Source organism: Alternaria postmessia (genome assembly GCF_024291825.1).
Source record: "Alternaria postmessia strain BMP 2775 chromosome Unknown scaffold_13, whole genome shotgun sequence".
Classification (NCBI taxonomy): domain Eukaryota; kingdom Fungi; phylum Ascomycota; class Dothideomycetes; order Pleosporales; family Pleosporaceae; genus Alternaria; species Alternaria postmessia.
In genome coordinates this window covers 108,956-132,408 of record NW_026260086.1, presented here as the reverse complement: position 1 = coordinate 132,408, position 23,453 = coordinate 108,956, and the positions used below count along the sequence as shown (strand labels likewise).

At 53.1% G+C, this 23,453-nt stretch overlaps 8 protein-coding genes across 8 annotated transcripts; 6 read left to right on the top strand and 2 right to left on the bottom strand.

Annotated features, from left to right (window-relative positions):
* Positions 1 to 569: 569 nt before the first annotated feature.
* On the top strand, positions 570 to 2,369 carry J4E82_003101 (uncharacterized protein; the record flags this gene model as incomplete). Its single annotated transcript, XM_051729391.1, has 3 exons — positions 570 to 1,075; positions 1,125 to 1,474; positions 1,534 to 2,369. 3 exons carry the CDS (start codon positions 570 to 572, stop codon positions 2,367 to 2,369), a joined length of 1,692 nt encoding a protein of 563 aa, XP_051590775.1.
* A 1,128-nt stretch (positions 2,370 to 3,497) lies between these two features.
* Positions 3,498 to 5,768, top strand: J4E82_003100 (uncharacterized protein; the record flags this gene model as incomplete). The annotated part of the gene is made up of 2 exons (XM_051729390.1): positions 3,498 to 4,854; positions 4,903 to 5,768. 2 exons carry the CDS (start codon positions 3,498 to 3,500, stop codon positions 5,766 to 5,768), a joined length of 2,223 nt encoding a protein of 740 aa, XP_051590774.1.
* A 126-nt stretch (positions 5,769 to 5,894) lies between these two features.
* J4E82_003099 (uncharacterized protein) lies at positions 5,895 to 7,904 on the bottom strand (the record flags this gene model as incomplete). Its single annotated transcript, XM_051729389.1, has 1 exon — positions 5,895 to 7,904. One exon carries the CDS (start codon positions 7,902 to 7,904, stop codon positions 5,895 to 5,897), a length of 2,010 nt encoding a protein of 669 aa, XP_051590773.1.
* A 285-nt stretch (positions 7,905 to 8,189) lies between these two features.
* LSM3 (U4/U6-U5 snRNP complex subunit lsm3) lies at positions 8,190 to 8,589 on the top strand (the record flags this gene model as incomplete). The annotated part of the gene is made up of 3 exons (XM_051729388.1): positions 8,190 to 8,300; positions 8,358 to 8,490; positions 8,543 to 8,589. The coding sequence occupies 3 exons, from the start codon at positions 8,190 to 8,192 to the stop codon at positions 8,587 to 8,589; spliced, it is 291 nt and encodes a 96-aa protein (XP_051590772.1).
* A 1,089-nt stretch (positions 8,590 to 9,678) lies between these two features.
* On the bottom strand, positions 9,679 to 11,676 carry J4E82_003097 (uncharacterized protein; the record flags this gene model as incomplete). Its single annotated transcript, XM_051729387.1, has 3 exons — positions 9,679 to 9,915; positions 9,968 to 11,515; positions 11,665 to 11,676. 3 exons carry the CDS (start codon positions 11,674 to 11,676, stop codon positions 9,679 to 9,681), a joined length of 1,797 nt encoding a protein of 598 aa, XP_051590771.1.
* Positions 11,677 to 14,529: 2,853 nt separating this feature from the next.
* J4E82_003096 (uncharacterized protein) lies at positions 14,530 to 16,600 on the top strand (the record flags this gene model as incomplete). The annotated part of the gene is made up of 2 exons (XM_051729386.1): positions 14,530 to 15,387; positions 15,446 to 16,600. The coding sequence occupies 2 exons, from the start codon at positions 14,530 to 14,532 to the stop codon at positions 16,598 to 16,600; spliced, it is 2,013 nt and encodes a 670-aa protein (XP_051590770.1).
* Positions 16,601 to 17,565: 965 nt separating this feature from the next.
* J4E82_003095 (uncharacterized protein) lies at positions 17,566 to 19,709 on the top strand (the record flags this gene model as incomplete). Its single annotated transcript, XM_051729385.1, has 3 exons — positions 17,566 to 18,205; positions 18,258 to 19,074; positions 19,136 to 19,709. 3 exons carry the CDS (start codon positions 17,566 to 17,568, stop codon positions 19,707 to 19,709), a joined length of 2,031 nt encoding a protein of 676 aa, XP_051590769.1.
* Positions 19,710 to 20,382: 673 nt separating this feature from the next.
* J4E82_003094 (uncharacterized protein) lies at positions 20,383 to 22,893 on the top strand (the record flags this gene model as incomplete). The annotated part of the gene is made up of 3 exons (XM_051729384.1): positions 20,383 to 20,503; positions 20,558 to 21,311; positions 21,372 to 22,893. 3 exons carry the CDS (start codon positions 20,383 to 20,385, stop codon positions 22,891 to 22,893), a joined length of 2,397 nt encoding a protein of 798 aa, XP_051590768.1.
* Between the last annotated feature and the right edge of the window lie 560 nt (positions 22,894 to 23,453).

The following is a 23,453-nucleotide window of genomic DNA, read 5'->3' as shown; positions in this document are numbered from 1 at the left end:
TGTACGGGAAACCGCAAGCAGACATGTTGCACAAGAAGCTGTGCCCCTCGTTGAACAGACAAGGCTTGTATCGAAGCTTGTCACCCAAGCATCTACCCCAGTACTGTGGTGCCATCCTTATCACCCTCCGGATGAGGTTTAGATAGTTCATGGCGGTACCGCGTGTTTGCTCGGCAACACCGTCTGCCAAGAAGTTCGTCTCATTTGCTCCCAATCACACCTTTGACCAGCAGGATCTCCGGAGCTGCGCCGCGACTAGCCTGCAGAATGACAGTCTCCGCTGTGATCCAGCCCATGCTCTTCTTTTGTGTGCGGTACCCTGGTGTTGGGATAGATATGCTGCAGAGTCGAGAGGCGGCTGTCGCAGGCGCCTAGGTATAAAGATCGTTCTCATAACCCCATTCTCCCGGCTTGCAAGGCTATCATCTTTCGTGCCTCTACCCTTGTTGTGATCCCTTAGGCCTGTTGTCCCTGATAGACTCAGGTTCGGTCCTTTACTTTGTTGGGCACACCTCCTTTGTGCTTCCATCCGCCTGTCACCCCATATCGGTCGCAACAGCACACCAGATATGTCGGTCAACGACTACGAGAAACAGCAGTATGCTGTCGCTGGCGAGACGCCTTCTGACCATGCTGTTGGAGACGTCACCGATACCAAAGGCAATGCCATCAACGAGGCCGCTGGTGTGTACGGCTCAGTTCAGAAAGCCGAGGACTATGGCTACGTTCAGAGAGGCCTCAAGTCGCGCCACATCCAGTTCATCGCACTCGGAGGTACCATCGGTACCGGTCTGTTCCTCGGTATCGGTAAAGCTTTCGCCAACGCTGGTCCTGTCTCTGTCCTCCTTGGTTACACCATTACAGGTGTTGCTGTCTTCGGTATGATGCAATGCCTCGGTGAGATGGCCACTTGGCTTCCCCTACCCGGTGCTATTCCCCAGTATGCTGCTCGCTATGCGGATCCTGCTCTTGGTTTTGCCGTCGGTTGGAACAATTGGTACAACAGCTCTATCACGCTCTGCGCTGAGATCTCTGCTGCCGCTCTGCTTATCAACTTCTGGGATCAAGAAGAGAAGTATGTACCGCCACTACTCCGAATGCGACAACAACTAACATGCCACTAGGTACAACCCTGCCATATGGATCTCCATCATCATTGTCATCATCGTCTTTCTTAACATCTTCGCTGTTTCGATTTACGGAGAAGCTGAATTCATATTCGCGTCCATAAAGATTATAACGATCCTGGGACTGCTCATTGCTGGTCTGGTCATCATGCTTGGTGGAGGACCAGACCATGACAGGCGAGGGTTCCGCTATTGGAAAGAGGGCGCTATGAAGGAATACGTTGGTACTGGTAGTACTGGTCGCTTCACCGGTCTTTGGTCTACCCTTGTCAACGCTGCGTTCTCTTACGGTGGTGTTGAAATGGTTGCAGTTGCTGCTGGTGAAGCCGCCAACCCTCGCAAGAACAGTAAGCAATCCCCTTGTATCAACTGCATACGACAGCCACTGACCTTGTACTTCCACTAGTTCCCAAGGCCGTTCGACGTGTCTTCTGGCGCATCCTGTTCTTCTATGTTCTAGGATCGTTCATCATCGGTACCACCATCAGCTCGAACGACCCTCAACTTACCGATGACAACGCCAAAGGTGCCCAGTCATCGCCTTGGGTCATTGCGATGAAGAATGCTGGTATTCCAGTTCTTCCCCATATCGTCAACGCTGTCATCTTGACTTCCGCTACCTCTTCCGGCAATGCTTTCCTGTACACCGGTTCCCGTTATCTCTTCAGTATTGCCCAAAACGGCCAGGCTCCCCAGTTCCTTCTCAGGTGCAACAAGAAGGGTGTACCAATCTACGCTGTCGCAGTTACTGCCTCCATCTCCCTACTCACATACATGAGTGTCAGCGCTGGTGCCAACAAGGTGTTCGGGTGGTTCCAAAACTTAACCACAATCGCATCGCTCTTCACCTGGTGCACTGTCACGTACACATACACTCGGTTCCGGAAAGCATGCATTGCCCAGAACGTTGATCGCAGCACCATGGTCTTCGCGAGCAAATGGCAACCTTACGTCGCATGGACTGCCTTTACCTACTTCGCTCTCATCATTCTCTTCAATGGCTTCAAGGTTTTCACCACCACACCTTGGGGACCCGATGAGTTGACCGACTTCTTCACAGCATACATTGGTGTTGCGATCTTCGGTCTCTTGTTTGCGTTCTGGAAAGTCTTCAAAAGGACCAAGATGGTCAACCCAGCGGAGGCAGATATTTGGAGCGGTAAAGCGGCACTTGATGCGGAGGTTTGGCCTGAGCAGATCCCGCGTAACGCACTTGAGAGATTTTGGTTCTGGTTATGTTGATTGGCGATATGCGCATCAGTGGTGTCTTTGACTGGTAGAGGTCCATGGCTAAACGGGAGATGTTGCAGCAACGAACACTGCATGGTATGTTGAATGAATCATTTAGTTAGCTTCAAAGAGTTTGAAAGTGACAGAAGGTTTTGGCTGTAGATGACATTCCACCACTAGCTTGGTGATATTAAGTCTTATATTTCCAGTCGCGCTAGTCGCGCCCTACGGTCACGAAGGTTTGCCGTCGGGTAAAGCATGGACGCCTTACCAGCCACGCAGGCGCGATACTCTTCATCCAGTACATCAACCCTGAACCGACGTAGCGCTCGCCGTGATTTTAATGAAACATGCTGACAATGATGCGCACACTGCCAATGAATCAACACTTATGGCGGCCCTACCGCAACACTTCCGTCTTATCATATTGCTTCTTCTGGACCTCAATACGAGTCGCGCATGTGAGTAGTATTGGGTGCCTGACGCGTACGTACTCCTGGCTATTTTTCCAACCCCGTAAATGACTGAGATGCTTGAGTACATCGCGACAAATCGCAGGCGAGGCCAGTATGTATTTCCATCACTCAAAGCCGTTTTCTTGGAACCAGAAAATCCACGAGCATCCTTTAAGTCTTGAGATGAACGCTTGACTAGGTCGTGTCGTGTGTTGCGCCTTGCAGGTTCAATGTTTAGCCACGGGGGTTGCCGCTAGACCCACATATCTTCCTAATTAGTAATGCTGCGTGTCAGACCCTGTCAGGCCGGCGACTTTCAATCAACGGCTTCCAAGGCATCAACGTTCGTCATTCAACACCATTGCTAACTCCAGCGCTTCAATCGGTCTAACGGTTAAGAAAATCGTCGCTCAAAATCTGCGACCATCAGACTTTGTTGCACAATTCCTACACAACATCTCAAACATCCACCGGCTATCGTTTGCGCTAGTCGATCTCCAAGTGATTACAAACATGGAATTGCGCAGCTAGCAAGAGCGAATCAGAAACATTATGCGTGAGCATCTACGAGACCCATAATCGAACGAGTATACTATCCTACAACAAGCGGCAACTTTGCCGACACGTACACGGAAGCAGGATGACGAGCCGAGGAGATGATGGCAAGTCGCAGAATCCCTGGACGATGACGAACCAACTCGTCAATAGCCCAGACTCGGAGCCCAAAAAGCCTCAAGATCAACCACTAAACCGCGCCTGCGAAGCATGTCGCATATCCAAGGTCCGATGTCTTATGAATCCGGATGCAAGCTCTACGCAGTGCCAGCGATGCGCGAAGGCGAATAGAACATGTGTGTTTGCGCCGCCAGCTAAGAGAAGGCAACGAAAGAGAACAGATGTGCGAGTTACAGAGTTGGAAAAGGAGATCCAGCAGATGCGTAGCCTTTTGAAAACCAACACACGATCATCCAACGATGTCAGCGAGCAAGAATCGGGAGACGATGACTCAGACGACCAAGGACATGCAGGAGGAAAGGAGACGTCCCCTAGAGTCCCGAGTCGCCTGAGTAGTATAACAGCGACATCAAAGCTGACAGCACCTATCAGCAAACCACCTCCAGTCGACCCCGTTATCACTGGCGCACCTATAAACTTTCCGGGGTCTTCTGACAATGATATCATAGACCGTGGTGTTATCTCAGAAGACATGGCTCGGGAGCTCTTGAGCATATGGCGCACTGAGCTCGTCGCTGCATGCCCAGGTATCACGATTCCTAAGCATTGGGACGTTTTCGATCTACGAGCGAACAAACCCGCACTCTTCCATGCGATCATGGCTGCAGCTGCCCACTCCAAAGGCTCTGCCTTGTCGGACAGACTGCATGAAGAAACTGTCCTTCTCTATGCACGATCCGCATTCATCCAGGGCGAGAAATCAGTTCAGGCTATACAAGCGCTCATCGTTACTGTCACGTACTATTCACCTTCCAAGACACCAGGACAGCTACAAATCTATCAGTGGGTTAACATGGCCGCATCAATGGCTTTGGAACTAGGCTTGACATCGAAACCCAGAACGCACGAGCAACTGCCCAAGCGTGCAATCCGATCACTTCAGAAGATATCTTCGCCGGAGGAACTACTTGAGCACTGTCGTACTATCCTGCTGCTCTACATCATAAGTGCAGGCTTCTCGATGAGACTAAAACGACCCAACATACTGCTTTTCAACAGTTGGATGGAAGAGTGCTTCAACATCCTGGAAAAGTCAAAGCTCTTGGATGACAAGAGAATAGTTGCATGGTTGAAACTTCAGCGGATAGCTGATGAGGCGAACACTGCCTTCGGGTTTGACGATGCAAGTACCAGCTTCAGTCTTTCGGAATTGCGCATGCAAATCATACTGCGAATCTTCGATCGGCGAATGCAAGACTGGAGGAAAGCAATCCCAGATGATGTAATGACGTTGAATCTCCAGCTGGAGTACTACGCGGACATGCTATCTATGTGGGAGTTCGGGATGGACGGAGGTCGCTACGACGGTAAGTTGACTTTGATAGATTGCATATAGCTTAGCTAACGTCGTTCAGTCATCGAGTTTCGCAATCGCCACATCACTTTGCCCGCGCTAGATGACGACTGTGTACAACCCGAGTCCCTCCTCTCGCGCTCAGCATTACAGATCAACGCGACGACGAAATGCATAAGCGCAGCACACACCATATTAGACTTCTTCATTGCCGTTCCTGTCGACAAACTACGGAAATCACCCAACGCCCTCTTTGTCCGTGCTGTCTACTCTCTGGTGACTCTGATGAAAGCCGAATACGCAGTCGGGACAGATGCCGAGATGGGCGAACTTCTCGAAAGTCAGAGTCTAAAAGTGAGCTTTTACCTTGACACTGTATTAGAAAAGACGAACGAGGCCGGGGGGCCGCCGGAGTGTAGGGTCAGAGTTCCGAGCCATTGGAACTTTTTGCTCCACGAGAAACTGAAGAGTTGGTGGGATGAGTACCAGGAATGGAGAAAAGAGGGGAGACATTTGAAGAGGAGAAAGACGGGCAATGGTGATGATAGCAATACTGCGACGGGGAATCAGACGCCGACGTTTGCGGAACCGACCTCGCAAGTTGCGACTTCCGCTATAGATCCGTCACAGGTTGCTGCACAACACCAAGCACACCCAATACCCATGTCAAATTTTCCTTTGGGCAACGCTTATCCCACGCCGGCACCATGGACTGCGAACGAACTAGGCCTTGATGCAAGCACACAGGCTCAGCCCATGAACGATCAAACAACCTTCTCAACCGACATGGGCGACTTCTCAGCGGCGTTTCAGAATGGAGATTTGTATTTGTGGAATGATATGACGGCAGACAATTTTGGCGGTTGGGTTCCGCAGGGTGGATCCTATGGTCATGCGGGGTTTGGAGGAATGAACAGTGGGTTTTGACTTTGCAAAGACGAGTCCATATCATGTTGAAGAATAGCATAAACATCGAGAATTTTACTGCGAATGCTACCAAACTTGTGAATGCTTGTGGGAAAGCATCATCCATCATATACATAAATCCATTATCTACATTTTCTTCAGCCCACCCTCTACCCACTCGACTACCTTTTCGAGCAACCCAACATCAGCCTTGGCCTGTTCCAGCGCCTCTTCTCCTTCAACTACAAGTGCACCGCCGCCCGATGTCAACTCTTTCTGGAACCGCGCAGCTGTTTGCTTTAGCACATCCAAATAGCGTGACTGGATGCTGTGACTATTGTTTAGTTCTTTGATACCAAGAGTGTCATGCAAGTGTTTCGCTTGCAACAGAAGGTAGTAGAAGTTGAGCGCTGCGACATAGAAACCGAGTTCCTGACGGAATTGCATCCATGAGTCTTCTAGACTAGTGTCACCGGCATATTGTTTTGTAAGGTCCGGCCATAAGAACGGCGCGACAGTAGATAGCGCGACAGGTGTGGCGAAAATATTCGTCTCTTCGTGGTCATCATCTGCTGACTCTGGACGTGGGGCGTTGGCTTCGAGAGTCTCGCCCTTCAACCATGACACCGCGCTTGCTTTGAGGTTCTCGTACGGACAGTGTTCTAATGTGTCGCGGATGAACGTTAGGCGAACCAGATCATGGGGATGGGAGCGCAGCACAGTAGTGGTGAGGTAGTGTGCATGGCCACGTAAGCTGGGCGACGGCGAGTTTGCAGAGATGAGCGATATCGTCTGTAGGTACTGGGCAAATGACTCGTCATCTTTTGGCTCGCCAATGTTGTTATGCTGGAGCGCTATGAGGCCAAACGTAAGAACTGTATCAAGTAGTGCCTCAGGTTCCATGCCGACAGTTTGCTGACCAAGAGTGCCGATAAAGTTACCAAGGATGGTGGCGTGTCCGGGGAAGATGTCAATAGATAAAGACTGATTTTGTGTGGCTGGTGCATATAATTCTTGTTTGACGCTTTGCGCGGCAACAAGAATCAAGGCTCCTGTTCGTGAAAGTGGTATATCAGCGGCTGCGGCTGGCGGCTCGTCTTCTGTCCCTGGAATGCCTCTTTTCTCGTCCTCTGTGTCCATCACAGTCCGCAGCAGCTCCTCGTACTTCAATCCAAAATCCTGGCTCAAGGCTACAATTTGCCCAAGAATTGCAACTCTAGAGGTCAGATCCTCATCATCTGCAAATCGATCTGCGTATTTTTGGTAGTTGGGCTTATTAGGTATCCGCTGGGGTTCGTACCGCTCCATCAGCCTGCTTGCCCATGCCAGACCTGGAACATCGTCGTCCGATGTCAACGACAAAACATACTCCTCTAGGATGTGCGTAAGGAACGACTGAAGTAGGCGATTAACAAGGTCATTCTCCTCATTGGTTGGCGCGTCGCTCTGCGCCTCCGGATCTGGCTCCGATTGATTGGTGTTCACACGTAGCAGGTTCCCGCTGCTCCGTCTTGAGGGCAGATGCGGCCGCTTAGTGCCGGAAAGTGTCTTGACGAATTTGACAGCGGATAGGGTAAGGTCTTCAATATGTGTGTTTGCCCTGTTGTATGCGAGCAGCGCGGCCTGGAGGCTAGTTGAGAGGAATCGGCTTGGATACTTCGTCTTGACCCTCCGGTGTAATGTTGCTAGTATAGTCAAGAGGACCTCAAACTTCAGTACTGGGAGCGGTGGCACTACGGCTGGTTGGAAGGCTGGACTTGTGCTCGACTCGCCCATTCCGACCTCCGCCGCTTTTGTGCGTTCGCTCGCTTCTGCATCGTCCTCTTCTCCATCCGTGTGGTCGTGTGGCTCTTCGAATTCCAGGAGCCGCAGTGCTTCTGTCACCTTCAAGACACACTCTCTAGGATTGCCCTTTGCAGCGATATCTTGCAAACAGTCTTCCGAGAGCGGCAACAACGGCAGGAGTAAATGGATCAGATCCCAACCGATAGTCGCAGTGAGTTCGGCATCTTGAAGAACTTCATGCAGAACAGGCAGATTCTCCTCTGTCAGGTTGTATTCAATAATAGTAAGGTAGGTGATGGGATCGGTGACTGGCGGGCGTGAGGCCAGAAGTGGATGTTCGTCCTTCTGGACGGGAACTTGGCTTTCGGCCATGACTCGTGGTTTTGGTAGTACGTTCGAGCCGTGTGTGTTACCTGTCCGGTAAAGTTGAAACGAACGGATTAGTATTGATGGTTGAGCGGCGGAAACTGTGGTGTTGAGGACAACCCAGAAATGTTGGATGGGGCTGGGCCCTGACGCAATGCCTACCAGCCCACCACTAGATTCGCGTGCACGCTAGTCCCCGCTTCCGCCAAGACGATCGCTCTTGCCAAAGTTCACTGCGGAGGCGCTCGTAGCTTCGACACCACGAATCGCTTCCACGACACGCTGCCCGCCATGGACGAAAAAGAAGAGACCAACGAGCCCCTCGACCTTGTGCGCCTCTGCATTGACGAAGTTGTCATTGTAAAACTGCGCGGCGACCGCGAGCTAAAGGGCAGACTACATGTAAGTCGCAAAGCTGTAGCTCGTATACCTAGACGGCCAAGCTGACACGGTGTTCAGGCATACGACTCGCATTGCAACCTCGTTCTCGGAGACGTAGAAGAAACCATATATATTGCAGAGGAAGAGGATGACGAGCAGGAGCCCCGCGTACGGACGGTCAAGAAGCAGAGCGAGATGCTGTTCGTAAGAGGTAGGAGATGTACACGGTGTCTGCAATTGGATCGAGGCTGACGGCAGACCAGGTGACTCAGTAGTCTTGATCGCACCAGCGGAAGGAGCATCGCAATGATCAGTATACCACAGTTTCTCGAACAAACAGAATTCGGCATAAGCAAGGGCGCAATTGGCTGGTTGGGGGTTGGAAAAGCGACAGCGGGATAAGAATGATGCAGTCACGTTTGAGATACCCGAATGCTGAGTTGTAGGGCGCATTCGCTGGCGCAGACTCAATGATGGAGGATAGTAGGATGTGTATGTGGAGCTATCAAGACATTCAGCGCAGGCTTAGACATATCCTCCGAAGCTCTCTCAAGCCCAGCTGAGGAGGTGCCCGCCAAACAAATACAATCATCAAGATTGACGATTGATCACAAGCCCTAAGCCTCATATCTCTTCACCGTAGGGTCTCACACTCATCATTTAAATAGGCACTGTTTGAAGCTGCAAGTATTAAACGCTTTTCTTGACTCTACAGGAAAGTTCAAACTAAGAACTTCATTGTGCCAGGCAAAACGCAAATAGAAAAACCCATACGCACATAGTGCGATGCCCATGTAAACTCCTGTGCGTCGAAGGTTGACCGCTGAGACCCGGCCAAAGAGGAGCGACAAAAACGGAAAGGGAAAAAGAACCGCCACCATAAGCGCGATACCGCGGAAGTGAGAGAATTAAACTAATATGAGCGGGTCATGACCTCGTTTCATCGTGATGGGGATCCGGAAACGCTTTCCAATGGAAGTAAATACAGTCGAAGGGAAGTTTACCAACTGCATGAGAACAGTGACGAGAGTAGAGGACCAGTGACGGGAAAGAGCATTGACGGAGAATGAAAAGACCTAGGCCGGATAACCGTAAACTCCATGCGCCGGGTGTCCGAACGAAGGTTGGACTGATGTAGACTGGGAAGATTGCTGATGTTGACCCTGTTCCAAGAAGCCGCCAAAGCGCCGTGTATCCGTGAACAATAAGCAAGAATGGAGAAGATTTCGATGGTGACCATGTTGATGCTGATGGTGAGTCGCGGCAAACCGGTTGACTTGTACTGCCGGACTCTTGACTGGTGGGTGCTGGTGGGTGACCTCTGGGAGTTGCGCTGTCGCACGAACCCTGAGCCACGTTAGAACACAGTCAAGTCAGAGCCATATGGAGACAAGTGTATTCACTTTCGCCTCCATGTTTGGCTCGCCAGGCTGTCCCTAGACACAAAGGGCAGAGAGAAGCCCTTTGAGACCTCCGCCTCTACGAAGATGGAAGCACGCTTATAGCGCTTGTCAGTGTACTTCTCGTACACAGCAGCGTGGTGCTTCTGGGGATTGTCGCAGCACTCAAGGATTACCGTTATGAGTTGGCGAAGTTGGGTCAATGTGTATCCAGAATAATGTACGTGTGCTTGCGACTAGGAGAATATTAGCATGGCTTGGTGACGTGTACAGACGATATGAACTTACCCAGTCACCCTTCTTCAGCATGAAGCGAGCGAGACAGTGAGCACCAGCGGACAGAAAGCTGGGAGCGCAACCGACAAAGCGCTCATCCATAACGGTGATCTCCAAAAAGTACTTTGATAGAGTACGAGTCTCCAGGTCGTAGTCATCTGCCTTGCTGATGCGGCGGAGAAAGCTCATTGGGCCGGGCCAACCCAGCTCAAACTGAAGCATGCTAAGCATGAAGCGCTCAGCTTTCAGAACCTCGTCGGCAGTGTAAGCACCGTCGACCATGTATACGATCTCCTGCACTGAAGGACAGTTGATCTCCTCATATTTGGCAGCGACGAAGAGAGCAGTGGCGCCGACCAGCTGCAGCTTGCCGAGTGAGACCACCTTACATGAGAGGAAACGGTCGACATAGTTGACAGCGAGGAAAAGTGTTTCCGGAAGAAGGGTGAAGCGGTTGTGGACCTGGACAAGCCAGTCCATCAATACTGATCGCATCGACCATTGTATCTCGGCCTGGTGATCCATGTAAGAAGCGTTTGGCTTCATGCGCTCCTCAAGAGAGTGCATGTATTCAAAGATCTCATCACCGTACTCAGCGACCATGGAGGTGTCCCACTGCTCGTCTTCCACATCTTCGTCACTCCGATTTGCCTCGACGAATATCTTAGCAGCCTCTAGCTCGCGTTTTGTCTTTGCAGTGATCCTAGGCGCAAGGACCAGGGTAACACCACCAGTCGTGTTGTCGCCACGCGATCGAAGAGAACGAGCAGTAGTGTAGCCGTCGGCATCATAGTACTCCTCATCTTCCTCCTCGTCCCAGTACTCTTCTTGGTCGAGGTCGTTGACCTTGGCAAGCTCTTCGTTGCGTTCTTGTTCCAGGACGCGCGCCTGCTCCTCTAACGCATCCAGGTATTCGTACCTGTCGTCCGCCCCATTTTTTGACTCGGTCTTCTCTTCCTCTTCAGGGATGGTCGCTGCCTGCTGGGACTGTGCTGGGGCACGGTCCACGTTGGGAAATGAAGATGGCTGGGTAAGGAGAGGTTGGCGAGCAGGTACATTTACAAGAGTTGTGTCGCTAAGGGGTTCTGGCTGCGGCTCCTTGAAAACAGCTGTGGAGGACTTCTTGGACAGGACTTTGCGGGCGTCGGCCGTCGGTTGGTTGGCGTTGACATGCTTGGGAACAGCAGACGCGACTTCACTTGTCTCGATTGACGCGTTGGTCTTTGTTATGACGTTTGCTAGAGGGCGTTGCGCCGGTCGTGCTAATGCACCAGGCTTCGTGATTTCCTTGACTGTGACGGCAGAGGTTTCCTTGAGCACCTCGAGGCCCTTCTTCTTTCCGGTGACCTGCATGTCATCCTTTGCTACAGGCTGCCGTGTAGTATTGCTGACATCGCCAAACACGGTCCGCTTGGCTGCGGCCGCCTTGATGCCTCCGACCTGCATCAGTGTAGATAGTGCTGGTGTTGACTTTCCGCGCGAGTGCAGAGCCTTTCCAGCTGGTAATTGGGGTAGCGCGTTCTCGTCGCGTACACGGAGAGCCCTTGCAGGGCGTTGTGGCTGTAGAAAAATCTGTCAGCGGATGTCGAGGGAAGACAGTCTGGGTGACCCCGGATATGCACGAAGATGAAGTGGCATCGCCGACCTCGCAACGCGTCAGGCAGGGTTGCGCGCCTAATCAAAGGCAAGCAGAGAGGGAGAGAGCTTACCTTTGCGTCCATTATGTTCTCAGTGTGTCGGTTATGACAATAGTCTCGGAATGTATGTTTTGATGACAGCGACGGTTGCGAAGTGGACGATAGGGGCAGCGGAAGTCGAGCGCTACAAAACAGTGGTCGATATAAAGAAACTCTCCATCTAAGTTGGCGGCGATGAGATAGGCGGGTCGACGATGTCGGATGGCACGAGGAGTGGTGTTGACGACAACAAGAGCTTGTAAACTTATATGGGAGCTTGGAGCTTCTGCGCGTTCAGATCCAATGTTTATTTACTGTAGCTCTGGGACAGGGATGCTGGCCGCTAACCCGACATGCCTAGTGATGGTGCACGGTTCGCTCTTTCCCGAAGACGCTTCCGGGGCTCACGTCATAGCCGAAACGCGTATCCCAAATCCCATCACAAAGACGACCTTGCAATGCGCCCACGTACTTGTTAGAGATGATGCATCAAGAACTGGTCGAAAGTATCAATACTTATTTTGGAGGACCTTGGAGCAATTTCAGCCATTTTGAACACCTGCATCGATAGATACACGTACCCCGCCAAAGCCTTGGGTTCGACGCGTCAATTTGAAGATGAGTCAGCTACACCACGCGAGCTCACGTGGCGATATCCCGACAGCGAGTTGTTCTAAACATCTTGTTTACCTGTTCTATTGCCATAACAACATGTAGAGTCATCCTCCAATTGCTTTGGATGGCCTCAAATGTGGTCGCGATCACAAAGGTGGTCTGGAACTCGCAGACACGATCCGCTGTCGGGCGCCCACAGCCTGTCGATCAGTGCACTGCCGCCAGATATCAAACGGCAGCCTACGCTTGTCTTTGTTGCGCTGCCGTTGTCCCAGGCAGTATGGAGAGATGTACTGCGTCTGGGGAACGTTGGATGCCCTGAAACCGGCGCTGTTATCGCGTCTTTCCTTTGCTTTGTCCCCGCGGCGCTGTATAGGCCGAGAGCCTCACCGACTAACTGTGTGGACCGATGACATCCGTAGCGAGATCGCATGGAGCCAAAAATGCGCACAACGTCTTTCGAAAAGGTCCGCGACCAGGATCCCTACTGAAACGTCTTTGCGCAAAGTGCGGGAGACATACAGTTCTTGATCGACCCCTCATCAGTTAAAGTGGTTGTCCGAGCGTTAAGCCACGGATTCGCGAAGTCGCATGCCGCGCTACGTATGTACCTTTGCCATGATCGCTGGTGCACATGCAGGGTCGGAATTTTGGAAGCAAGATAACAGACGGCCATAATCCGGTCGAAACATGGCTTCCACACCAGAGCGGGTGTGTAGACTATCCGCGGACTGATTTCTGGGCTTCGCGCTACCATCGTCATGATAGTGTGGGTCCGAGATCATCAGACGATTGCGGGAGCACATGTAGACATAATTCCTTGGTCGCGTAATTCATAAGTAGCACGAGCCTCTAGGAAATCTTGTGGCGATTCATTCAGGGACGGTTGTCTGCAAAGGGGAACTACGGAAGCAGGTGTGTGGCATTGATTGTCGCACGGAGATCTCTCCAATAGACGCCCGGCACCACTTGCCAACGAATCCACAGCGCTTCACCCACTTTCGGGACCGGAAGCTTCCTTAGCATTCTGACTAGAATTGTGTGTGAAGGCGACCCGGAATGCGGTATTCGAGGACCCTTACGTGCTCGAGAAGGGTAGACGGGGTATCAGGGTGCTAAAGCTCGTCCTGTTCCTGTTCACATGGAGGGTATGCATGGTCTCGACGACAAGCAGCGTACCCGCCCATTGGCCATGTCTGACGTTGTTGAGATCGGCTCTCTTGCGCATGTGTAGTCGACAAGCGATTGAGTTGTCCTGTGGCATGCATTCTAGTCTGATTCAACCATTGGGCGCATGGCTGCCGCCGAGTTGTCCCATGTTTCGACTTCGCAGACAAGCACACAAGATGGGATGAAGACTAGGGCATCTCCCAGCTGCAGTACCGTTGCAGCCCTTTTGCGTGAGTGAGGGTGGGCTGTTCTTTGCGGTAGTGTATATGCTAGCTACCAATGGAGGCGCAATCGCATATATGCAGCAGGGAGGATGCGCTGTACTGTTTAGACGCACTCGACGATACAAATTTGATCCCAAGAGACTGTGAATGCAAAGGCGACCGCCATTTCGTGGTTCGAAGCGCATCTGGAAAGTGCGTCGTGACCTTGCGTGGTCCTAGTCGGTGTCTCTGTAGTTCGCTTGCGACATCTCTCATCTGCAACCCACCCTCCACACCATTCTCCTCAGTCCCACACCACCTCCTCCTTGTAAGCCTCCAACCTTCCCATCAAGCTCCCGATCCCTCTGAGATCGCACTCTGGCGCTCAGATAGAGTCAATCCTGCTCTGCGCATTCGGGTCGCTAACCTGCCATCCGCAGCCAGCGGCGGTAGACTCACGGAACCGGATCGAAGCATCTACTGCCCATCTGGCTTTGTAGACATCACTGTTGGTATGTACATGTCTCCATAGGCGCTTGCGACCGAGTTGGGCTCTACACTTGGTTGCGACGCCGCCCCTGGGTCTTCCGCGCTGTCGTCACATCCTCCCTGTAGTCCGCAAAGGGCCAGCGGTGACGAGTCGTCCAACCGCCTCCAGCCCAGCACAGGCGCCGTGGAACAGGACAAGGAGCACCCGACATGCCATCGAGCCTCATCAGCGACCATCTGCTAACATGTCGCCTTCCAGGCTCGACGCCCGTTTATCCTTCCCCGACCGCCTCTCGTCCCAAGCCCTTGCGACACCGGCAGCATCGGTGCGCCCCTCAGCCACCTACACATACAGAAGCTCGTTTTAGGGGCTTTGGAACACACTCTCAGCATCCGAGACATTGGTATGCAAGTTTCCAATATGCTTGCGGAACCGCGGGTTGCTGGCGCACAGCGCTGCCCTGAGGTGGAAGAGCTCCTAGCGGGCCGACACCACGACACCATGCATCCCGTATCTGGCTACGACATGATGCCCCAGAGGGAAGACTCTGGCATCATGGACGTCTACCCAAGCACCGAGACGGGCTCTGCGCATGAGTCCATGTCGCCCTCCAAGCAGACGCCCAAGAAGCACGTCAGCTTCGAGCTGCTGCTCCCCCAGTCTCCAGCCCACAAGGCCCGACTACCCATGCGAGTAGACATATACCCTCACGATACAACAGACTCCATCATCACCACAGTTAAGAACTTCTATGGTCTGTATGAGCGTCGAGGCGTCATCTTTGAGGACCGTCACGGCAACACGCTGATTGCGCGCTTCGAGAACTTCGAACACGGCATGACCGTCTACGTCCGAGTCTCACCAGAGACTCTCGATGCTGATGAATACTCTCCCGACCCCCATCAGCAGACCATCTCGCCTCGTCGCGCGCGACCCCACCTCGACGAAGCCTTCCAAATGCTCCCACCCATCCAGCACCACCAGGGCTCGAGAGCGGGGTCCCGCCATGCACGCCAGAGCCACTCCCCACACCCAGGACGTGGGCGGAGGAGCGCTTCAGTCAGCAAGCGCATGCGACCGTCCATAAAGAGTCGCGGCAACAGTTCGCATGGGAGCTTCGCTGACGCCAATGGCGACGGCTACAGTGACAGCGACGAGGAGCATGGCTCTGTCAGCAGCTCGCGACGCTCGAGGAAAGAGCCACTGGCGAGCGCTGAGATCAGCGTTGATAACATTGTTGAAGGTGGCCGCCGCAAGCGTGCAAAATTCGACAGCTCGGTAAGTACCTACAGTGGGCATGTATCGTGCATTAGTCTGACACTCGTTCCTTCCATAGGAGCTGCCTCTGTTCGTACCGCCTCAAGTCCCCATGACTGCTTCACAGTCGTCCGTATCCCCTCAGCGACGTATCAGCGGAAACACTGCTGGCTCGCCATACTCTGTCAATCAGCAGACATTCTCATACTCGCATCCGCTGCCCTCGCCGCAGAGTTATGGTCAGGGTGACAGTTCATACCTTCAAGGACTGGTCACACCCTACTCTACATCGAGCAATCAAGCTCAGGGGTACAAGTCTCGGGCGCGCGGCTCAGCGCAGCATTCCCACTATCGCTACTCTGGCAGCGGTGGAGCGCTCCCTACCCCTGACACCACTCTTGCGAGTATCAGTGTCATCTCTGATGAGGATGTCGCCCGTCAGCTCATGCGCTTGGGTGATGCGTCCAACTTCTCCACCCATGGTCGTACTTCCACTTCCACGCTCGATGATGCCTTTAGCGGAAAAGCCGCAGCATCTTCAAGCGACGAGAGCGCTGACGGTAGCGAGGACGAGAGTGAGCTTCCTCCTCTCGCGTACAACATGGCTCGGGCAATGAACGACCACACTCGTGTTTACGATGAGGCTGAGAGTAGCGGTGAGGACTACGAAGACGACCGAGATGAGTCTTTCAAGGGTCACAGTGATGAGATGATGTCAGGAGAACACGGCCATCGTGTGCACTCTGGTATCATCAAGGCCCATTCCGTGTCAAGCAAGTCCGGCAAGCCCAGCAAGCCTCGTGCCGTCTCTAAGAGCAAGTCCAAGGTCAATGGCACTAGCAAGACTCCATTGTCTCCGTCCTCTCTCCCCTCACAGTCACGCAAGGCTTCTAATGCGTCTTTGAACTTCCAGCATCAGCTTGGCGTCGACGAGGAGGATCTCTCGAGCAAGCCACGCTGCCAGCGCTGCCGCAAGAGCAAGAAGGGCTGTGACCGCCAACGACCATGCCAGCGCTGCAAAGATGCTGGTATCGGTGCCGAGGGATGCGTCAGCGAAGACGAAGGCAACGGCAGGAAGGGACGCTACGGACGTCACATGGGGGTCTCTGTTAAGAAGAACTCAGTCTCGTCAGCAACGTCGATGGCGCCTCCCCCGATGCATGACTATCACATGTCGATGGAAGGTTACTCAATGAGCACGGCGCTTGACAAGAGCAAGAAGCGCAAGAGGTAGCGATTGTCACTTCGTCTACTGTTGTCTCCAACATCAACTCACTCACACTCTTCTCTGGCGTTTTGGATAGCAAGCCCTCGCATTGCATCATTGGGTGGTATCTTTAGCGGCTGCCCGTCCTCTCCTTTCAGCAAGAGTAAAAGTGTCTTTTCGCAGTCATTCTTACAGTTGTGCAGCGATGAGCGAGCAGAAGTTGAAATTGCTATGGTGTTATAGGTTAGAGATGGGCTGGACAGGGGTATGGGAGGCACGGCTGGGTAGAGGTTGGGAACGGAGTGTAGGCTGTCCATGTTGCACGCTTTGGCGACTCCATATGTTCTACTTCTAGCTTGTTTGATACAGTAGCGAATTTAGTGCGAGATATTCAATGATAAAAATTCAAAGACATGTCGTTGATGCTACTTATGTCATCTGCATGTACATGTACGGCACGAACCCTTGCACGGGTGAGGATTGGGTAACGGGTGCACAGCATTGCATGTGGTGCAGTCGGAGACGTCATGCCCAGTGTGAGTACATGCCAATCCGTGGACGACAGATGACAGTCCCGACGACCAAGGTACACTGATGTCATGCCATAGTGTGAGAGTGCCACGAGCCGTCTACCACTGGATCGGACCGGACTATTTTGAGACGAGGGCGAAAGCTTAAATCGGCAGGAACGGGTTTAAGTGGGGTCATGTGGCTTTACAGGGGTCAGGGCGAACCAAAAGGCAGAGGCTGTGCTCGTCTGCCTGCGATTATCCCCGGCATAAGGCGTGCCTCCGTTGGGAGGACAAGCCTTGTCTCGTCATACTTACTTCTTCTCCTCACCTCCCGCCCCCAGCGCCGTGTTTCCAGCCTCTCCATTACCCGGCAAGGAGAGGTTGCACGTCGACGGACGCCATCAATCGCTGCTCCTGTTGACTCGTCACCAGCCACAGCTGACGCTCCGACCGTCGATCACCCCACAGAACGCGACCGCGATGGCTGAAGGGTCAATCAAGTCGCGGATTGCGGCATTGAACCTCGAAGAAGTGCATACTCCTGTACCGGGAGCCAAACCGACGTATTCTTATGATGCCTCCACTGCTAAGAGGAAGCCGCCTCCGCCTCCGCCCAGCTCGCGCCCGCCCGCCTACTCGCGCCAGACAGTCAACAACCCACCAGTCCTCAGCAATGCGCCCACGTCGGCGCGACAACTCGGCAACCAGCCCATGGTAGTGCACGAATCCGAAAAACCCAAAGTCTCGCCCGCGCTACCTCCTCGCCCACCTCCGCGCAACGCCAGTACGCCTCGGCCATCACCAGCACTGGCACCGCGCAAGGCGTCCGAGCCAAGCGTGAGGAAGCGCGAGTCGTCTGAGTCGATTTCTACCATCGCTTCGGGCATATCGACACTGTCACTGGGCTCTGTCAAGACAAACGGGACAAGTCATAGCAATGGAAGTACTGGCACACTTTACCAGGTCAGGGCTCCAGCCTACGATCCGTCAAAGCTGCCACCACTGCCAGCCAAGAAAGCACCCGAAGACCCCAAACAGAGCAAGGCGACGCTTAACGCAATGAAGAGTAAAAGAGATTATGTGCCAGCTCAGGCGCTGCCACCCAAGCTGAAGACCCCTAGTGAGTACAGACAAAGACAGTCTGCTAGAACATGGCTAACGAAAACGCAAAGATCTTCCAGCAAGACCCTCCCTCCCTCCTAGACAGTCCATCACTCGCGAGCAATCGCCTCGGCCTGTGCCAGCGTTGCCACAGAGGCAATCTTCAAACGACACCTCCCGCACCAACAGAGCGATCGCACCACCGCCACCACGACGATCGGCGTTGGAGATGGGGTTCAACAATAAGGCTCCATCGCCTCCTCCTGTGCCTTCAACTCGGCCAGCAGCTGTTTCTTCTGACTCAGCACCGAATCTTGGAGCACCGCCACCCGTCCCAATGTCATCAAGACCAAACCTCAGCGCAATCATGGCTTCCAAGCCGAAACCAGGTGCAGTTGCAAGTTGCCTTGTGTGTCGGGACTTTTCAGGACCAGACAACCATGCTGCGCAGTTTCCTCGTGCTCAACTCCCCTCTTCCGATGTGGGTTGGCTTGCTCATCAACTGTGCTCTCAATTCTCCTCACCTACTGATAAAGCGCGAGCTATATTCACTTGGCTGCATCACAACGTTGACTACGATGCTCATTCGTTCTTCAACGGTACCATTTCGCCTTCTACCCCCGAAAAAACTATCGCATCAGGCCTGGCAGTATGCGAGGGGTACGCCGGTCTCTTCGCTGCTCTAGCTCTGAAAGCAGGTCTCGAGGCTATGGTATGTTCCGGTGCATCGAAAGGCTACGGCCATTCACCTCTGGAGCCTGGACAAGCTGTGCCACCCTACAAATCAACACATGCTTGGAATGCTGTCAAAATCGACAACGGAGAATGGAAGCTCATCGATTCCTGTTGGGGAGCTGGAGCGCTTGGGTGTCAGAACCGTGGTGAAGGGTACGTTTGAAAATATATTTCACTATTCGTCGATGCTGCATTAATGACTAACACCCACCAGATACATACGGTCCTTCAACCCTCGCCAATTCACCATGGACAACAACGAGTTTGGGTTAAAGCATTACCCGGGGGAGGCTTCTCACCAATTCCGTACTGATGGACGCATTATGTCATACGAAGAGTTTATGCGAGACGATCAAGGTGGACGCGTTCTTATATTCGGTGACGCCTCCAAGGAACATGGCCTTGGCGAGCGAACATTCGAACCATCACAGGCACAGATCAAAGTAAACGATCCATACGCCCCGGCGGTTGTTCGATTCCAAATGTCTTCGGTCTGTCCGCACTGGGACAATGCGCGCCATGGCAAGGGTGCGCCCTACGTTATGCTTCTGAGCGTTGCCGGTAGAGACGGGCGGAAACCGGACTACAAGACGTTCAACACGGACGGGCGCACTTGGTGGCTCGACGTACCTCGCATCGACCTCGGTGCACCGGGCCAGAAGATTTCCCTTAATGCAGTTACGGTCTTCAACGACAAGGATGCGCGTGGCATGAGCGTTGCTGCTTGGAATAACAAGACGGCGTACTCGTGCAAGTTTGGGGGCGTAGCCCAATGGGAGCTTGTTTGATGGGACACTGGAACATCGCGATTGACACGACGTAGAAGTCACTCGTGATGATGGAATTATTGTATGGATACCCTGGATTTGATGCGCTTTGCTTTTGGGCGATGATGCAAGCTTCTTTAGACAAACACGCGTAATGAACAATAATTATTCTTCCTTCTGTCTCCTATTCATGTGCTTCAGCAGTGTATGCGAAGAAACTCCTTTTCGATGAATTACACCTATTCCAGGTAATATACCCTAACGCTATATGCGTGGTCACGTTCTGGATAAAGTGAAAGGAAGAGGTTCATGTACAGCTCTGGGGTAGGTTTTGGTGTTTACGGTACAGTTTGGTGAAGAGCGATCTCGTTTCGTGTTCAAGCACCTGCATGTGAAGATGCAGCCCTAGATCAACAGCCGTTGGCGGCTGGTCTGTGGCTGACCGCTAGCGCCTTAGCACGATCCGCGAAATAGTGCACCTGGGGTATGGGCTCCTACCTGAGTGCTCTCCACCCTCAACTCGCCTGACCTGGGGGTCGCATCTTCGTCAACATTCTTCACGATAGCCCGCGAAGTCGCCTGTGAACAATTTTTGCCTTCCGCCCGGCTTTCAGGAAATATTGCTCCCCGAGGAACTTTCGCTTCGTCCTAAGGCTTTGGAGAACCTCCCTCGCCCGCGCCCTCCACCGCCAATATGGCTTCCACTTTTGTTGGCTTATCGGTCGCGGTGACACTACAGAGCCCTCCAGGTGCTGTCGTGCTGGGTGTGGTTAGTGGTGTTGATCAACACACGGCTACTCTGACGCTTCAAGATGGTACGTTCTGGTCGGAGGCATTGTTTATTTGTGGGCATGCGCTGATGGTTACAGTCTTCTTCCCAAACTCTGGTCACCGTGTGCCTTCGTATAACGTCGAAGGACATATGATCGCCGATATCAAAGTCACCCCCTCTGCGCCCGCTCCTCAACCTCTTCCATCGCGATCCGAGCCTCCTGCATACCCGCGATATCCCCAGAACCATGTTCAGCACCCGCCACCGCATAGCGGACAACAGATTCCGCATCTCATCAGCCAACCGTCGTCGGGCCCGCCTACAGGCGCACCTGTCTACCAGAACGCTCGTCAAGCGCCCCGCCAAGTCGCTCCTCAGCCAACTCCAGCTGCGCCGTTCGTCGACCCCGCGATTCTTAGCATGGGGAAGCGCACCTCGACAGTTCCTTCGTTGAGCTCTGCCGTTGCTGCGCCTCCGCAGGAAGCTCCTGCCACGCCCATCAAGCCCATAGCTGCTGCAAGCGCTGCGGCTTTACCGAAAAACACGTCTCCGTTCGTGGGCCATGCAAAGAAGACAAACGTTCGAAAGCCGAGTGCAGCCACTCTAGAGGGCCCATTTTCGTCGCTGGACATCGCGGATGCTGAAGAGGCAGATAGTGAGGCGCGTACAGGACAGCTAGCTGCGCGAAGGGCAAGCATTACCAAGACCAGGACCGGCAAGCCAATGGATGATCCCAGTCCGCAGAAGAACGACGACAATGGCAAAAAGACTCGAAGAGGAGGCAAGTCTCGTAAGAAGGAGCTTGCTGCTCAAGAGAAGAAGAATGGCGACGTCGAGACTGTCAAGAAAGGGTATGTGATATTCAGATTCAGAGGCCACTAGTCCCATGTACAGAAACTAACTTCTACTAGCAAAGGCAATGGTTGGAGGAACACTCCAATGCTACAAGCCGCCGAACAGCCACAGACAAGAACTCCCGGGGTTATAGGCGGCAGAGTCGGTCTTGCAGCGGCAAACGCTTCGAATCGTAAGACAAAACGGCAGCAGGCGCTCGAAGCCACAAACGGTTGGGCTACAGAAGACGCGACAGATATCCAGGACATGCCCGAGTTCGACTTTCAGAGCAACCTCTCGAAATTTGACAAGCGCACGGTGTTCAATCAAATCAGGAACGAGGACACAACCGCAGATGAGGATCGTCTGGTCAGCTTTAATCGCCTGGCAAGGCCTGGAACACACGGTGGAAAGAACCTGCATCCTACAGAGAATGTGCTAGATCGGAAGCTGAAAAGTACCACAAACACAAGCTCTGAGGAAGAGGAAGATGAGTTCGGCAGCGGGCGCAACTCTAGACGTGCAATGTCCAGAGCCTCAGTCAAAAGGGCGCCAACACGGCAAGGCAGCGGTGTCCAGGCTGACTTGGATATGATGGGCTCAGGTGTATTGCCGCGCACCAACCGTTCGTTCGTCTTGAATCGACCTTATGCATCCTCACACGCTACCGGTAGCCCCAGGCCGGGTCGCGTTGCTTCACCACCAGAGTCACCTCTTGACTCGAGCGCGAAGGGCTGCTTACGTCTCACATCAAACAACCGCAAGTGCTTCGCTATCACTCCTGGTGCCATGCTGGCGGTCGAGGAGACTGCTGAAGTGGAGTTTGGTCTAAACGAGGATATCATGGCAGAGAGTTCAGGACGAGGCATCGCAGAAGTTGCTTTGACCGCGATAAATCCAGGCGGCAGACGTCTCGCACGCGACAATCCCAATGCCAACCCTGTCATTGTCGTCTTAGCTGGCAATCACCGTGGAGGTGCACGCGCCGTAGCAGCAGCACGGCACCTTGCTCAACGTGGACCGAAAGTCATGGTTGCACTACTTGGTTTCGAACGCAATGCAGACTGGGACAAGGATATCCGACGCCAGGTCGAACTTTTCCGGAAGTTTGGCGGCTCCGTTCGTGCATGGAGAGATACGGAAGAAGCTCTGAAGCGTCTACAAGCACCACCCGAGCTCATCATAGACGCCCTGCTTGGCCGTCACAAGGAGTTTGAGGCGCTTGGCGATGAAGATCAACGAGTGGTCCTCAACATTGTAGGTTGGGCAAATAAGTCAAGAGCAGCCTGTCTCGCTGTCGAAACGCCGTCGGGTGTGGGCGGCTCTACGGGTGAAGTCTCTATCTTAGAAGGCGAGCCACTGGAAGTTCGCGCGAAGTACATCGTATGTCTCGGTGCACCACGAACAGGTCTTGTAAAAGCGCTCCAGAACGGTGCTGGACGCGATCCACAGTGGCTTATCTGGATCGTCGATATTGGTGTCAACAGACCCTGGCGCAATGCTGGCATCAGCGGTGGCAAAGGCATAAAGTTTGGCGAGCAATGGGTCGTACAGGCGCAGTTCGAGGAACCAGCTACAGTGGACGGCGCACGGGCTTAGGATGCCTTTATGTCAGAAGCTGAAGAGGACTCGGGAGAAGATTACATCGTCAAGCGTTTGCGCCAGCGGCGCCAGCGAGGTGCAGTACAGAGGAGCTCGGTTTTGCCGAGTCTCAGCTAATACTCAGTGTGCATCCTGATTGTATTCGAGGATACCTCTTCAGGCATGACTACAGCTTGGCGAACAACGAGCTTTTCGGCAAGGAGTTGGAGGATGGATACTGTTGTCTAAGTCAGCGGATCTGTGATTTTACATGCATTGCGTGGGCGTTTGTCGTACGTACGTGTTGAGCATTGGCTTCCACTCTGGGTTGTAGGATGATTAACGGCATTATGGGACACCAAAAGCTATCGTTGAGTATTGAGTAGCCGAGGGGCATGGCGATGCTTAGAGCACGCGATAATACATCGTACTGAAGAAGTCTATAGCCCTATATTCGTCGTCTGTATATGTCTTTATCCTGGCCAACAAACATTCACACAGTCTGAGTTAGACAATGTCCACTCTCCGGATCGCATGTCAGCTCAACACGAGTCTCGATGACAGGACCGCACCACACG